This window comes from Montipora capricornis, chromosome 13, assembly GCF_036669925.1.
Source record: "Montipora capricornis isolate CH-2021 chromosome 13, ASM3666992v2, whole genome shotgun sequence".
NCBI classification, from domain to species: domain Eukaryota; kingdom Metazoa; phylum Cnidaria; class Anthozoa; order Scleractinia; family Acroporidae; genus Montipora; species Montipora capricornis.
In genome coordinates this window covers 6,296,878-6,311,050 of record NC_090895.1, presented here as the reverse complement: position 1 = coordinate 6,311,050, position 14,173 = coordinate 6,296,878, and the positions used below count along the sequence as shown (strand labels likewise).

At 42.9% G+C, this 14,173-nt stretch overlaps 2 protein-coding genes across 2 annotated transcripts in view; both read right to left on the bottom strand.

Moving 5' to 3' along the window:
• Positions 1-426, bottom strand: part of LOC138030398 (uncharacterized) — an 816-nt gene extending 390 nt beyond the window's left edge. The window contains exon 1 of the mRNA XM_068878314.1: positions 1-426. This exon is cut by the window's left edge and continues 390 nt beyond it. Coding sequence (XP_068734415.1) covers positions 1-426 — 426 coding nt within the window.
• A 664-nt stretch (positions 427-1,090) lies between these two features.
• Positions 1,091-2,455, bottom strand: LOC138030396 (uncharacterized). Its single transcript, XM_068878313.1, has one exon. The coding sequence runs from the start codon at positions 2,453-2,455 to the stop codon at positions 1,091-1,093; it is 1,365 nt and encodes a 454-aa protein (XP_068734414.1).
• Between the last annotated feature and the right edge of the window lie 11,718 nt (positions 2,456-14,173).

Here is a 14,173-nt window from a genome sequence, read left to right as displayed (position 1 = left end):
TGCTTCCTGTTTGAACTTCTTTAGTTCCTCCACGCCATTTCCGGTTTTCATGAGATTGTCCACATAAGTGTTTTCTTTGAGCGCTTGGACAGTATCTTGTAACTCTGGTGGTTGCTTATTGAAATGATACTGAAGGGTTGCCCCGAGCATGAAGGGGCTAGCTTCTGCTCCGAAAGGCACTCTTGCGAAGCGCAAATGTTCCTCTTTGCCGTTTATGTTGAACAAGAAGCGGAATGCATCTCTGTCCTCATTTTTGATTGCGATTTGTAGGAATGCCTTTTGAAGGTCCGCCAGCAGTATGTCGGTTGACATTCGCGCTCTAATCATGATATTCCACAGCAGCGGTTGTAGAGGTGGGCCGGTGTGCATGCACTCATTCACACTGTTGGCAAGTGGATGGGGTTTCGCACTAGCGTCGAACACCATTCTCACCTTGGTTGAAGTAGCGCTCTCTCCACCACTGGCTTGTGGGGCATGTAAAATATACGTTCACCTGTTGGCTGCCCTGGTACTTTCTCGACGATGCCCTGGTCGATCTGCTCGTGAACTATGTTGTCATACTCAATCTTCAGCTTCTCGCTTCTCCTCAGTTTTCGCTCTACATTGTGAAGGCGTTTTCTGCTGGGCTCCTCATTTGTATTTGAGAGCTTGGCCCCTGGAATCCACGGCACCCCCATCTCTTACCTGCCATCACTTCTCTTCGATATGCTCTCTTGAAATTCCTTGTAGGCGTCTAGCTGATCGTCTTCCCCTCTGTCCTCTACTCCCAAAACGTCGAACGAGTATAGTTTTTCATACTCGTCAGTCTCTCTCACGTACATGCATTTGCTGTCTGCATATTCTTTACCACCATGAACAATCCAACCAAATGTGATTCCTTCAACGATTGGATCCTCCCGTTGGCCTTTGTATATATGTTCCGTCCTGATCTTGCAGTAAGTAGCATCCCCGAATATTACATGAATTGGATACTCTTCGCTTGCGGTTCTGTAGAACATCTTTCCCTGTACATGTTGGAATTTCTCTTTCAGTTCTGTCAGCGTGGGTCACTTGATAGTTGTGAAATCTGCAAGTTTGCTCCCAGTAATCTCTATTTTCTCGCTTGCCTTATTGGATTTAGCTTCAACTTTTTAGCTGCTTCCTTGGAGATAAAGTTCCTCCCCGTCTCCGTGTCTAGATACGCCCAAAACGTAGTCCCCCGGATTTTCAGCGGTACTATGGCGGGTAGGGATTTTTCCTCTCCAGATGGCGTGTATCCGCTTAGAGTGGCATTGTGATCTTGTGTCTCATTCCCCTTAGACTTATCAGATAAGCTGGTGTGGTGTTTGCTCTTACACTTATAGCACCCCCTGCTACGACATTCTTTCCCAGTGTGTCCTGAGCGGGCGCAATTGTAACATAGTCGTTTTGCTGCAAAGAATTCCCTCCGTTTCGCGATTGTGTCGAATGTTGGGCACGAATCTCCCCAGTGGTTTTGGTTACAGAACAGGCAGTGGGGGTCTTTCTGGCTAAAGTAATGGCGTTCCTTTCTTTTTGTATCCGTTTGATCTTTATAATTGTCTTCGGCCTTGTTGCGCTTGAGCCATTTTTGGATAGAATCGATCAACCTTTCCATGCTCCAATCTTCCCACCCCTCGTCCGTCCTCACTAGATCGGGTTTCACTTGGGGGAGTTTGTTTAAGGTTGACAGGACGAACCCCTTGAGCATCTCTCCCTCCCCCAAAGTTTGTAACGCGTCAAAATTCTTGCTCAACTTCTCATAAAATTCGCGCACCCTTTCGTAATTTGATCCTCTGGTCATTGGCAAGTTAATTATCTCCTCCATATGTGCAGCGACAACAGTTTTACTCTGTCCAAACTCAGTTTTCAATCTGTCCCATGCGGTTTTGTACCCCAGCGCACCCGGCTTTAAATTGGCTAATCTACTTCTCACCTTAGGGGCCACCAGCTCCAAAAGATATCCGTATTTCTCCTCGTCGGATAATGGCTTGTCGTGTATTTGTGATGTAAACATGTTCTGAAACCTGATCCAGTCAACTGGAGTGCCATTGAAAGGGGTTATCTTAAGCTCTGGTAGTTTCGCACGGGCGGCTTTCGCGGCTTTTTCCATTTCAATTTTCTTTTCCGCCATTGCTAATTCTGCTCTCATCTTTTCTTCCCAAAGTTCCTTCTCTTGTTGTTGGATTTCGCGTCTAAATTGCTCTTCCTGCTTGAATTTGGCTCTGAGTTTCTCCTCCTCGGCCTTTTGACTTTTACTTCGCTCTCTCTCCTCCAAAGCCTTGGTCAGCTTTGTTTTCATTTCCAGAAGCGGCGCGTATGTAGCCTTCAGGTCCTTTTTCCACTGTCTCACGGCTCTCCGCGTCGATATTCCACGGTCGATTTTTAGTTCTTGAAGTGTTGACACAAATTCAATACTTTCTTGTGATTGGTCATTGGACTCCTGCAGAAGTCTCATTAGCAGGAAGTTCAATCCAAAAATAAATTGCGGTCTGTGAAAACGCCGTGATAGGAATATAAGCTGTTGTTTGCTTCAAGTTATCAGCTACTAATTTAAGCAATTGCCTGTTATAGACACTCATACCCTGGGGTCTATGTTTTATATATACGTCCAAACAACTGTCTGCCCAGAAAACATTATACTTCTTACTCACGTTAGAACCAATATCAGTTTGGAACACCGCTATTATGTTATTCTCGCAATTTTTCAAGTGTCAAAAAGAGACAATTTTTCAAATTGTTCAGATAATTACGTGGGTCACTTTTCCACTTCGTATGTTTGTGTTACTGCACAGTTTTTTGTAGGCACTACTTCAGTGTTTAACTTCTTTATTCTGGCGTGGAACTTCAGCACGCTGCCATTGCCGGCAGCCATCCCTGTACTCAAACTACTCAAAACTGGCTTTTAAATTTGCTCTTGCTGATCTGTGATTGTTTAATTCATCCGTTTCCTTTCAAGAACAAAGGAGAATGAGGTGACAGCCTGGGCGTATGATTACCTGAAACGGGCGTCGCACCTGAACTAGTCGAATGAGTGAATGTTTGAAAAACTTATAAGGTTCGCCTGGGTAAAATACTTTGGAGAGTATACGCTCGGTGCCAAATAACAGCTATGGCTGGTCAAAGAGCTTAAAAAGTTACACAAAGTGATTTAAACTTTTTAGTTTTTTTTGTTGATTTAAACTTTGTAAATTTAAAGTGATTTAAACTCTCAGCAACAAAGGCGGAAAAACTTGTGGTAAATAATTGCGGTAGATACTTCAGCCTAGCTTCAGCTCGAGTTATTGAATGTTGGATAAACTAATAGCAACGGAAACCGAAGTTCCCGCGGTCCTTTACACTAACCCCTGCGGGCTAACTGCGGGAAAGCTAATGCTGCTACAGACGACGGTTTACATGAAACCCACCCACACTGAGAGACTCCTCGACGAATCATCTTACAACCCTACGTCACATAAAACGGACCTTAACGAGACGCGCGCTACTGGTTTGTGACTCACACGACAGCTTAGCAGACGAACATAAGTACTTAGACAACGTTTTCAGTAATAACAACTACAACAGCGACCTCGTTACACGCAACACTTATCGTACACAACCTAACACAACAAACACTAACTTGACACTGTGACCTACCACCACAGTGACTATACTCTACATCAAAGGAACTTCTGAGATTATCGCTAGGATCCTACATCCTTACCACATCCGTGTTGCTCACAGACCCATCATTACTTTACGAAAACTACTGACTAACGTCAAAGACAAAGACGAAACTAAGGAAAGTCAAGGAGCAGATTATAAGATCAAATGCTGCGACTGCCAGGCCACTTATATTGGTGAGACCGGCAGATATTTGAACACTAGACTGACTGAACACAGACGAGCAGCGAGGGACGGTGACATCAACAATAACCTTGCTGAACACCATCTCCAGGCAAACCTCAGAATCGACTGGCCCTCTGCTACATGTGTTACCTACAGCACTAACTACTACCATCGAATCGTACTGGAAATAGTCCAGTCAAATTGGGGTCAGACCCTCAACAAATTGCAACAAAAGGTTTTTCAACGGATTATGGCTCATTCGGATGTCCTTAACAACATATCAAAAGTCCCAAAGAATCGGAGTTCGGGAAGGCCACGAAAAACGGAAAAGAAAATTCCCATACAAAGCTTATATGAAAAACCACAGGGTACCCAATTTATATAATGGCTACTATTTTATTGTCTCAATACAGTAATAATTTTGGGCCGGGTAAGCCGCCGGATTGTTGTTTAAGTTAAAATCGTGCTATTCGTACAACTGGATAAGAATTGTCACATTGTTTACGCTCTATTTATCAATTTAAACCAGATCATAATCCAGCTACATTGCATGGTACGACTAGAAAGCCTTTTCCTCTAAAGTCGATCCCGCAATCAATCTTTAGTTTCCAAACAGTTATAGAGGTCACAATATCTGTTAATCTAAACATTCTGCTTTGTTGGTGCAGAAAAGAAAGTCCCGTCAATGGAACGTTTGACATTGGTCCCATGGGCTCCTAACAAAAGTCTATAATTTCAAATCTTATACAGACCGATGACTGCCACCCGATAACAAAGCAGGTGAGGGGTATCTTACTTTGTACTCCGCTTTAACCGCCTTTCAGAGCTAATTTGTTCAACCAGAGTCGGAATCAGAATCTCCATCGTCAGCAATTTGCTCGGGTGCGTTGGTACAAGCAGACCCTTTGCACTGACCACAAGCAGGATTACACCGTAGATCATTTTTGCGACAGGAGCAACGGCGGGTGCTGCAGTCTTGTGAACAATTACATCTCATTATCTGGAGAAGAGACTGTGGTGCGGGTGCGAGATCTGTCATGATTGGTGTCAGTTGTTCCGCTGCTGACCTCCATCCCCATTCTGCGTAATTTATGCCCTCTGTGCTATCTTTCCATTCTCTTATTTGAGGGTAGACTCGCAGACTGTGGTACTTCACCGCTGAAGAAGTAGGTGGTAAACTCTGAAGCTGTATTGACTTGGATTTACAAGCTAGCTTTTCCAAGTAGCGATGGTACCGCAGCTGGTCAAGTGTCTGTCCCGGCTTTCCTCCATATAAGCACACTAGGGCATTTTCACCTGCAGTTTTCACTTCATCTACAGTCGATGCCAGGTTGTCGAATACCAGTGCTTGCTGACGGAAGTGCTCTGAGTTCACAAACTTCTTCAGTGACATCCAAGTAGGGCGTGGATAAAAAAAAGATGCCGGCATACGTCTTCTCCGAGGTCTTTTTTGATTTTATTAATGTACCAGACTCGTCTTTTTTTGGAACTTGCCTTGGATTCTGGTCTCATGTAAAGGCGATGTGCGTCCATCTGCACGTAGTGAGCCAGAAGTATTAGGAGGTCAGTGTCATCCCCTACCAGAATTGTATTTTCCGTGTTGGCTGATTCAACTGCGGTCTTAACAATGAGAACGTCCGCGTCTCCATCTGCGTGAGGGGCTCAAAGCCTTGTTTCTGCAAGAAGGAGGCCAACTGAATAACAAATGCTTGCTTATTTTTCTTGTTTGCAAGAAAAATGTCCTTTTTCATGGGTATCTTCATATCCATCTGTGAAGGAGACAGTGGCGCCAACTTTTCCCGCAGTTCTTCTTTCTTGCGTCATGGACTTCGTAGAGACTACGTCGTACCCGTCAAACACGATAGTTGTTGCTCTTCCATACTTTTGCAAGACGTAACCACTGTAAATTTCATACACTTCTTTAAACGTGGTTCCGTGTGGCCACGATAGACGATGGAGAAGTGCGCCTCCATCCAATACGTACTTCGTAACTCCAGAGGGCTCAATCTTGGAGGCTTCGCTTAAAATTGACCACATGGCGTCAGCAAAGACCGGCTTTTGTGGTTTTCGTAGCATCAAAGATGAATCGAAAAGCGCAGTGGGATAGCTGCAGAGCTCATATCGGAATAAAGACTCCAGGTCTTCGGAGGAGCTGACTAAAATCAATCGCTGGAATAACAGCTGCGGGTCTATCTGAACTTGGTCGTTTCCGATTCGGATAGCCGACTTGGAAGCCATTGTAACGGATTGGGAAGAGCGCTTGAATGTGTATTCTTTTGTGGTTTGACCTTTAATTGATTTCAAGATTTTCTTGCCAGCGTCTTGGGCCGTGTCCACATTGACTGAGGAGTCTGCATGGACTCCCGTCATGATGTTGCGGAGCGCTGAATCTTGCGACAAAAATGGTCTTCGTTCAGAAATAGTCGTAAGGACATCAAGGGTATCCTTCACATCGCGCTTCATCCTTGAATTGGTCATGTCCTTATTCTGTTCCCCTGAGTCGTAAAGGACGCCCGTGAACTCCTGCATTGCGCGATTCGTTTCTGCGCAAGTCGGCATCGCCAGTAGCCATGTCAGACATTGTTGCTCTGTCATTCCGCGTCCTCTTGTTAGGTCGCCATTTGTTTTGAGGCTGCGCATTAGTACCTGTTCTATAACGAGGTCAGTTGATAAGCCTGCCCAGTACCTATCGCTGCGTCGCACCACATGTAAACTTGACATGAATTCTTGGCACAGCTGTGGTTGTTCTTGGGGAAGTTTGATCATGCTTTCGAGATACAAATGTACACATTTCACATAAAGGTTGTGACCAGAAGCTGCCAAATAGGGTAACATCTCATCCAAAGCATGCAGATGGAGCGGCCAATTGGCCTTGCGTTCTGCTTTAATAAACCTCCTCAGGATGTCGACCATATCCATGTATTGAACCCAAAGCGCGACTGTGCGGTTACTCTGGACCAATTTAGCACGATAACTGTTGACGGATGATTTAATCTTGATAAACTAGGGTTTTTCCCTTCGCTAAATTGTAAATTTTTGAATACTTAAGTGTTACAGTTATTATTTGAATTGACATTAAGTTATATTTGAAAGTAATTCTTAAAGTAAATGAAAACAAAAAGTTTTTTTTTCTAAGAATGCAGTATCAATTTTTTTTATCTATGTATATGTATTTGCAGGATTGTGCAAAATTACACGATTGAGAAGGAATTGAAATAAACTAATACACCTGTTGTTTTAATTGGTATCTAGTCTTTCATTTCTGATGATTTGGGGTTGATATTCCCACAAAAAGTAATAAATTCTGGCGACTTAGTCAAAAACCTTACTGTAGCCTCGTTTCCATGTTGGAATTTTTGGTTGTCAATGGGTCGAAATCAGTTGCAATTTTAGGCACTTTCCCGGACTTCGATTCTCTAGGACTTTTAGTATGTTATAGAGGAATAATTTCTCTTTAGTTATCCGTTGAAAAACCTTTTGTTGCGATTAGTTGAGGGTTATCCCATTTTTCGAGCAAATTTGACTGGACTATTAAAGGTGCTTTACTAAATTAAAACAGACACCAATAAATCTATGCCTACAACTTCTCGCACCCTACAAACGACTCATCGACGACATCAACAGACAAACAACACTCTGATTTACCCTCACAGTACTGCCCAACGTATTCTACGATAAACGTTCAGACTTTAGACCTATAGACGGATCGAAACGCACCAATCACTGTTTAGTCTTCCCAGCCAATTATATCTAGGCTCAACTGACAGTCGACCAATGAGATGACGAATAAGTTGACCAATGACATCTACGACCGGAGTTCTGATAGTATCTACTGACGTTACACAAATCACTTGACTCTGAAGATGACTTCCGCGCAGTTTGTTGACACATCAGTCAATGTCATCTCAAACAGTCCTTCTCAGGACTACAGTCACCCAGACGATCGTACTTTACTTAATTATGGGTTCAAACCATTTACGATTTTACCAAATAATGGTTATGAATTTTGGTGAGTTTACCAAAAGCACCTGGATTTTGGGAAACCTATCCGGCTCACCTCATGTAGTTAGCCCTTAACTTTAATGGAATTTCTAACCTTAATACTGTTTCAAGTCTTAGCTTTCAAGGGTTAACGCAACAACGTTTTCACACTATATAATTTATAGCAAGGGTAACAGGTGCTATACAAATACAACGATAATTCAATGCAACGCCTTGTTTTTATGGTCGAGTGATTGTCAATTTTCCTCCCTTATATCTTCACAACGTCATGACATCTATACCGGAGTCCTCCCAGTAGAAAGTCTACCATCGTTTTCCGTTGGGTGTGGAAGTTAAGAAGTCCACATTTACGGGCTATTTTGACTATTGTAGTTTTTGGTTGGGAATATACTAATGAGCTTGACATCTCTGTTTTTATCAAGTGATTTCTCAAATGCTTGGAGAAACCTTCCCATAATTCCGTCTTTTCATTGTGCATTTCTTCAATTATCTTCAACCTTTCTTTCTCATTTTCTTCACGAGCATGCGTGAAGTCCTTAAACAGTGCAACTAGGTCACTACTTTCTCTTGGCTTTGCAACTTTTCTTTGGCATTTTGTCTTCCTCTGCATCAGAGCTGACTGACTCAATTTCATTATTTGAATCTGAAACTACTGATACAATACTGTCGGCATCCTCTTCTCTATTTACTCTTTTCTTAATACCTCTCCTGTTGCTGCAAAGAGCAGCAGGTGTAACTGTGTCATCATCATGAAATAACTCGTGCATTATCATCATAGTACGTACATTTCCTCATTGGGTTGTTACCACTTTTGGTGTTATGATCAATACATGTCATGTAAGTTCTCTTAAATTTTTGAATTTTGTCTCTCAGCCTTAGGATCCAACTCCTGAAAACCCATATATTTCGTTTCCTCTCCAATTTGCTAACAAATCAATTTCTTCTTTATTTTAGGATCTTTTAAGCTTGCCCTTTTCTGGCCAAAGATTTGCAACAATCCTAGCACTTCAGCTCTGGACCAGGATTTCTTTGATCCATCAGAATTGCTACTACTGTCCTGAGGTTGCATAGTACTGCAACCTTAGGTAGAGGGTATATCCATCATTGGTAAGGAACTCTGCACAGGGCTTCGACTTCGTCTTGAGCTTCGTTGAGTACAAATCTGTGTATTTGCTATCTCTGTTGAGTGATTTATACCCGGCACTATCAGGAAGTCCTGCATAGGACTTACACTACAGTTCTGCCTTAAGCCTTGTGATCATCAGGGACAGGGCTTGGAATGCGGCCTTGTGGATAGTTTATTTGAACACCGTTCTGTTTACTCAAAAAGTGGTACCAAGTATACTCTAAAAGAAAGAGAACAAATCGAAATGACATTGGCGAAATTGTAAACTGCCTTTATTAAAAAAAAGAAAGAGGTAGCAGGCTAGAGTTGCTGTAGCTAGTGAACTTTATTAACGCTAGATGGCTCCAAATACTCTTTATAGACGAACATGTAAAGTAGAAATAACACTATTTACCAGTACCAATCATGTTATGAATCACGAAAAAAGAATTCGCTGGCAGCTACTTCCATGGCTTTTATGACAGAATACACCTTTAAACGCTGTCGTTTGCACGTTTAAGAAATATTTGACGCTCCAGTAATGAAAAAAACGGTTACTTACTTGGAACGTTGTTCAAAATCGCGAAGAAAAGCAATGGCGGCGCAAAGGAAACCGACACGAAACATACTTTTGTCAAAAATACCGCTGATCAATGACATTAGCTTCAAATCCAATGCCAAAGTCACGGAGCAGATTACAAACCCGAAAATCCGGATTTAGATTCGCGGATATCAAATCCAGTGAATCTTTTCCCAGAAAAGAATCATTAGATCCAAAATCCAGATTTGGATTTGTCGAAAGGAACGCGAAATTCATTTTTGGATTCTCCGAGAGGAACGCATCAAAAATTGGATTCCCCGATCGGAGCATATTTCTATGTCCCTTGGGTATGCACATTTGTGACTACTACGACCCCACGAAGAAAAAAAAATAAAAATAAACAAAAGGAACGAGCCCGAATTGTTACCGTGGCTCCTTACGACATTCCACGGAATTATCTGTGAGGGAGATTGTTCGCGACACTTAGGTTGGTTTGCACGTTTCAATTTCCTATGACAGCTCTTGCCACCGTGAATTTAGAACACTGCAATACAATAAAAAGATCTTGAAAATATTGCTAAAAAATATTATAAAATATGCTTCAACACTTGCTCTTGTAACTCAGTCATTATATCGTAACTCTAAATTGTTACAGTATTCATGTTAAACTTTAGGAAGGAGCTTTAGTGATAGGTTTTACCAAGTAAAATTTGTAAGTCCTTGTACAGTACTTGAGTATGCATCATGAGAGGGGATGATGTCGATAGCAAAGGAATAGAAACAAGCATAGAGACACGGAAACACCTTTAGAGATTCACACCCCACCCGTGAAAGTTGCTGTAATTGACGCTTTGTGTGCCTTTGAAATTTTGCTAAGAGGATAAAAAATATATACTTAGGCTATGAATTTAATCAAACATAATGGGGAATTCAGGTTGGTGGAGCTATGATAACGGCCGAAAAGCACAAGCAGACGGGAAAAAGACGACACTGCGTACGGCTACACTGATGCAAGAGCAAGGTTCACAAGAAGAGCCTCAAGACTGATATAAGCGAATTACTGACATAAAATTTTACGGTGAAGGATATCGACTTCCGAAAGACTGTCGGCTGCATTGATCACGACACAAAATCGTTTTCCATCTTGAAAGTTCTATGCGGATTTTAAAAATGCATGCACAGTTATGATTACTGTCATCATGTAGGATATGTCAAAAGTTTGGGCAAGAGTTGTTTGATACTTTTGGAATTATTAAGGAAAACAACGCCTGGAGTAAGAGTAAACAGTGTATGTATAACGTTAGATTCATTCCGGTTGATATTCGTTTTAAATCATGTCTTAACTGCCATTTGAGTCAAACGGTTCTAACCCTTGTTGCGTTTTTATGAGCAGCTCCCTATGAGTAGGTCATTTATACCCTGCCTGACTTAATTATAAACAGAAAGGACACAGTCGGTGAGCACGGATGTAAATCCATCCAAGATTAAATATCCATTTCCACTGCTTACATTGATCGATCACCTCTAACCTACAAAATTCTGTTGGTATATTTCATTTACAATTTGCCGTTTTCAGGTAGGAATGGCCTGCTGGTATTTAGACAACACGGGGACAGCTCTTTATTATGATAACACCTCGACGAACTTATAGATTTGTAAGAATTAGTAAGCGGGATCAAGCATTAATATTCCTACTTTCATTATCACAAGGCCGGGATAACGATCATATTGAACCCGGTCAAACCCGCTTAGCAACATAATTCTGATCAGTGAGATTTTTGGCAGCACATGCTTAAAAATATTTGTTGAAGATATGTGTTAAGGCCTAAATTATGAAGTTTCCGCTTGAGCTGCAGCAAAGCTTTTGACTGGTGGCAAGATCGTTTTTGCTGGCAGTGAAAGAACCGACAACTTTGAGAGGGAACTTGTAATGTAGGCGGAGTAAAATATGTTGAAAGCACTAGCCGAGATTACTCGACAAACAATAATCATTTGGTAGACATGAATGATCCCGCAAGCTGTATACGGAAATGAGATTCGTTAATTAACTCGACGATCACTAGTCACGGAGCCATCGTAACACTTAGGGCTTTAATTAAGCTTGTTCCGAAATGGAGAGAATACGTTCCACGGTTCAATACATCGCTAATTTGATTTTTGCAGACTTTATGTCAAACAGCAGTCAAATTGATAAAGCTCCTTTGGACAATCACAGAGAAAGGATTCCCATTGAGGGACTGCATGCCCTCATTTAACGAGACTGTCAACATGAATAGAATCTCTAATATCGCACTAGTTAATCACGCAAATGAAGTTTTTGCATTTTTTGTGCTTGTCTTGCTATGGTTGGGCTACTTGTTATGCTGTACTTCGCAAAGCGATCCTGATCACGATATGATTCTCTTAGTAAAATTGCTCCAACTTCTGCATGTCCAGAAATTTGGTTGTCGTGAGACATTCAAGCTGGTCGGTTTGAGAAACTCCTTTCTCTTCAGCTTTTTCATTTTGCAACGGACTCTTATCAGCAAAATATAGTTTTCAAAATTTTGATAGGATGAATCATTCTTTCTTTTCTCTACTGACATCAGTTGGTTACGTGATATATTCCTCATTAGTACACCACTGGAATCAAATCTGCGTTGTGTCTTAAAATGTTCAGTTCCTTAAATTCAGCTCACTTCCGAAGTGTCACCACTCAGTTTTTTAGAACTGTACACAAAAGTTGGTGCCCTGCAAGCGCACCCTGCAACTTTCAAATATCGAAAGGTTGTGTGCTCACACCATCGTCTAGGACTTTACGTTTTGAGTAAAAGTCAGAAAAGCCGTCGCGCACTTGATTCTACGTGTAGATGGTATTGTTGACGGTGCGAAAGCCACGATTGACACCACTCCTCGGGCGCTGAGTGAGGAGGACGTTGAGATATTTGTCCTTATCGATCGTGTTTAAGCCTTTGCTCACCCCCTTACAACTAAACTTGTCCTTAGCCCCAAAGAAGTAGTATGTCTTACTGCAAAGTCCGATGATGCCGTCCCCTTGCCATTCCTCCTTGAAGAGTCCCTGTGTTCGCTCCTCAAATGCCTCTTTCAATTCAGGTTTGACCAGACTCTCCAAGCTCTCACCTGAAAGAGCCATGTAGGCATTGTCCGTGTCCATCTCACCGAGTTAAAAATCACTGCGATCGAGATACTTGTCGGCGCAGTCGTAGTAGAATTCCAATATGCGCCTCTTAGCGTTTTGATAAATGCAAACGCCAATGGTCGTAGGGAGATTGACTTTGATGGTCTTTTTACCCGACTCCACTTTGTACGTGTCAGCATCAATGGACACAAGTCCGCGAAAGTAAGGTTCGTTCACCAGTTGAGAGGCTTTAATCTCAGGGCTATACTCGACGTTACGGTGCCGTTCTTGGTTGGTGATGGTCTTTCTGTAGCTGGAATTCCTGACCAATTTCGTGGTGTCGGCGATGATGGCTCGGTCGGGATCACGAGCCCCTGCCCGTCCGGCATCGGAGACAGCGTTTCCAAACGCTTCGAAGTAACATTTTGGTGTGTACTCCAGCGCTTGATGGATCTTGGGGACTTAGAAACCATGTACTAAGTACCATTTCAGCAGAGGGGTGGCTAGCATGATTTTGGTAGCGAAGAAACTCCCGATCAGACTACGTCGCGGCTTGGGCATGATGTGGTTGTCCTTGGCATGAGCCTGCATGAAGGGACCAATATCCTCACGGGAAATCTCCGTGTTCTTAAAAATGGGCGGCATCTCGCTGAAATGTGTCGTTCTGGACCGCCTCCAAAATCTCGGCTTCTGTCAGGGTGAGCTTAAGATCCAGAGGTCTACCAAACCGCAAGTGAAGAAACTCACGGATCTCGGGATGGTTTCGTTTTATGGCCGCCCACTGATATCCCCACATCTCCACCAGATATCCCTCTCCTAACACTTTTTGGACGTAGATCGAGATAGGTTCGGTCGTCTGGTGCAATTCTTGTTCTTCGTAGGATGGATTGTATCCTCTCGAAAACACGTACGACAACCATGACAATAATACCCGTGGTACTGATACGCCGTGCCACGCTCCCGATTGTAACCGTCCACGGGCAACCCACAACGTCCCACTAGTTTCTCACTCCCATTGGCCCAGTGTTGTAGCTGGAGCCCTCGCGAAAAGTTCAACCACTCCATCCATTCCAGGGCTTCTTTGGGGGGGTGTGTTTGTATTCTTTGCGAAACCTTGTCTCAGCACGCCGACGAGCATAGTGTCCAGTGGGCATCTCCTGCATGATGCTCCACAAATAGAGGGCATTAGCGTCGTAGCCCACCATCCCTTGACATAGCTTGGTGTCTCGTCCAACCGCCTCCATCTCCACCTGACGGATCTTGGTTTTTCCCTTCTCGTGGTAGCGGTGAAAAATGATGCTTGGGCCGCCCACCGTATTATCCCGTAAGGTATAATACAGGTCTTTGTCCTTCGAACGGAACAGAGTGAAAAAGGTGTCAGGTGGTAGCGTCACAAGCAGGTAGATGAGCGTGACTCTAGGAAGGGAGATGCCTTGTTTCAGCATGTCAATGTTCTTTTCTTTCCAGAATTCACTCATCTTCTGGATGGCTTCGCAAAACGGTTACACGTCCAGGTTGTCCAGATTCGAGAAAATCTCGCATAGTTTGCATGTTGTGTTCTTGCCACATCCGTTGGCAGTAC